This window comes from Palaemon carinicauda, unplaced genomic scaffold, assembly GCF_036898095.1.
Source record: "Palaemon carinicauda isolate YSFRI2023 unplaced genomic scaffold, ASM3689809v2 scaffold543, whole genome shotgun sequence".
NCBI lineage: Eukaryota > Metazoa > Arthropoda > Malacostraca > Decapoda > Palaemonidae > Palaemon > Palaemon carinicauda.
In genome coordinates, this window is record NW_027171809.1 from 27,501 (window position 1) to 30,000 (window position 2,500).

Consider the following 2,500-nt stretch of genomic DNA (forward strand, 5'->3'; position numbering starts at 1 on the left):
AATGACACTGATGGGTTAGTTGAACTGCAAAGGCAACTCTACCGGCATCATATCAACCCATCAGACATACGTCTATTGAAACATATCGACGGAGATTCAGAGCCGACCGTAGAAGAGAGAGAGTCAATCAAGAATCTACTCACAAATGAGTAAGTTATTATTACTTCACAGTTATTTTTAATATTGCAAGATACATATAATAATAAAATATCTTTATGACAATACACTGGTACATGATCATATATACAAACATATGCACATGCACACATATATAGGCATACTAATAAAGAGAGAGAGAGAGAGAGAGAGAGAGAGAGAGAGAGAGAGAGAGAGAGAGAGAGAGAGAGAGAACTCATAACTTTAGTATAACAATCATCTTGAGTCTTGTAAACAATATATTTTATATTGTCAGTATCATCATTATCATCATTGTCACAAGTAGACTCATAATAAGTCGGCTAAACATCAAAAAGTCCCGATTTTAATTTCTCATTTTTCGTTAATATCAATTTCCATATTTTACAAAATTATTCTTTCTTTACTTTCCGTTTTCGTCGTCATCATCATCATCATCATCAACTTGATAATAAAATTCCCAATCAAATCCAATAACTATTTCTTTCTTTTCTTTTCTTCTCTTTGGAACAGTTGTAAGGAATACAAAGGCATCTGGGACCCAACGTTCCAAATCCCTGCAAATATTAGGGACCTTGGTGTGATGCTTCCAGACCAACCCAGTCTCGACGCCTTCTGTCGATCTTTGGAAAAGACAAAAGAGATTGAATTTTTAGGTAAGAATTTTCTTTGTTTTTTTTCCTCTGAGTGACATTATAATAACTCGCCTCCTTTCCCTCATCCTGTCATTCATTGTTAATATCGTTGTTATCATTATCAATATCATTGTTAACATCATTATCATCATCATTATTACTCTATAGATGTAGAACATTATATTCAGAGGTCTAAATCAGGTGGTTTTTTTCGCAAAAAGGAAAATATTGTTTTAATCTGATTTTAATTTCATATAAAAGCTTTCAATGTTAAGTTTTAATTTCTTTCCTTCCATATATTAAAAGGAAATGTCTCATTTTAATGGCGTTGATTTAGTTAATAGTGATGGAAAGGAATAATAGTGATCGTGATTGTAATGAATAGGAAACAAATATCGGCACCAGTCATAGTCAAACGCGGCTCCTCCTGACTCCGCCTCCTTCCTTCGCTGATTGGTTCTCTACAAGGATGTGGGCGGAGTTATCCGAACGGGAGAACCAATCAGCAAAAGGAATGTGAAAAGGTTTCTCTTAGCCAATTATATTTTGACAATAGAATGAAACTGAGTTTTTATTGGCTGATGTGATTTAGACAGTGCATAATGTGAGGGTTTCATGAGGAGACTGATGCCATACCTTATGCAAGCTCTACAATGCTCACTTGCACACACACACACGCACACACACACATTAACTCCCGCACGCACACGCAAACGCACACACACGCACACGCAAACACACACACACTAACGCAACCTCAAAGAGACAATGGCAGACATATTGCTCTACTGTGTTTAGTTCTTTTGCCTCTAAATTCGTTGTTATTATTATTCCCATTTGATCTTTTCCTTTAGAATCTTAAGAAAGAAACACAGAGAAAATGTTCAGTTTTTTATTATCATTTTTCTCAACGTTTTTCTTCTTCTTCTTCTTCTTCTTCTTCTTTCTCTTTCAGTTATTCGCTTCAGTGTCAACGACGTCAGCAGCGTCAGTCGCCCCATCCCTTTCTTGGAGAAGGATCCAGATGTCTTTGTCAGTGTCAGGGACGTCAAGGAAGAAGACATCGAGAAGGTTGGGGACATCCTTCGGACATTGCAACCACAGGATGCAAGGAGGTGAGGAGACATCATTCCTTAAGAGAGAGAGAGTGTGTGTGTGTGTGTGTGTGTGTGTATGTGTGTGAAAGGGTACTCTCAATAGGCCTATATACATCCATATCTATTTTGGACTGGACATAGGCCTATTTTCTTAGAACATAAAGTAAACGCAATAATGAGAAATATAATAGAAAAAAAAGATAATTATAGAAATGGAAAAGATTTTTATTTATTTCTACACTTTTTCAATTGTTAAAATAGGCCTACATATATCCATATCTATTTTTGGAAAGAACATAGGTCTATTTTCTTTGAGCATTAAGTAAACTGATCATAAATATATAAATTAACTTCAATAATGAAAATTGTAATAAAAACTGTTATTAATTCGAGTATTTACTTTTATTCACAATTTACATGATATTTTGGGTCATGAAATATAAGTACATATAAACAATTGCAATGCTGTGTTGGTCCACTTGCGTGGGTCTGTGCGTGTGTGTGTGTGCGTGTGTGTGTCTGAATGTTCATCTGAATAAAACAAGATAAAAATAAAAGCATAAAATAATGAATAAATGTGGGTGACATCATTTCCTTCCTTCTTCTTTTCATTTCCTTCCATTTCATCCCAAT

The 2,500-nt window shown here is 35.0% G+C and overlaps 1 protein-coding gene across 1 annotated transcript in view; it reads left to right on the forward strand.

Moving 5' to 3' along the window:
• The window catches only part of LOC137637125 (uncharacterized), a 6,828-nt gene that overhangs the window by 3,117 nt on the left and 1,211 nt on the right, over positions 1–2,500 (forward strand). Inside the window, exons 2-4 of the mRNA XM_068369407.1 lie at positions 1–149; positions 649–791; positions 1,726–1,885. The exon at positions 1–149 is cut by the window's left edge and continues 2,269 nt beyond it. Of these exons, the coding sequence (XP_068225508.1) occupies positions 1–149; positions 649–791; positions 1,726–1,885 (452 nt within the window). The remainder of the gene's footprint in view (positions 150–648; positions 792–1,725; positions 1,886–2,500) is intronic.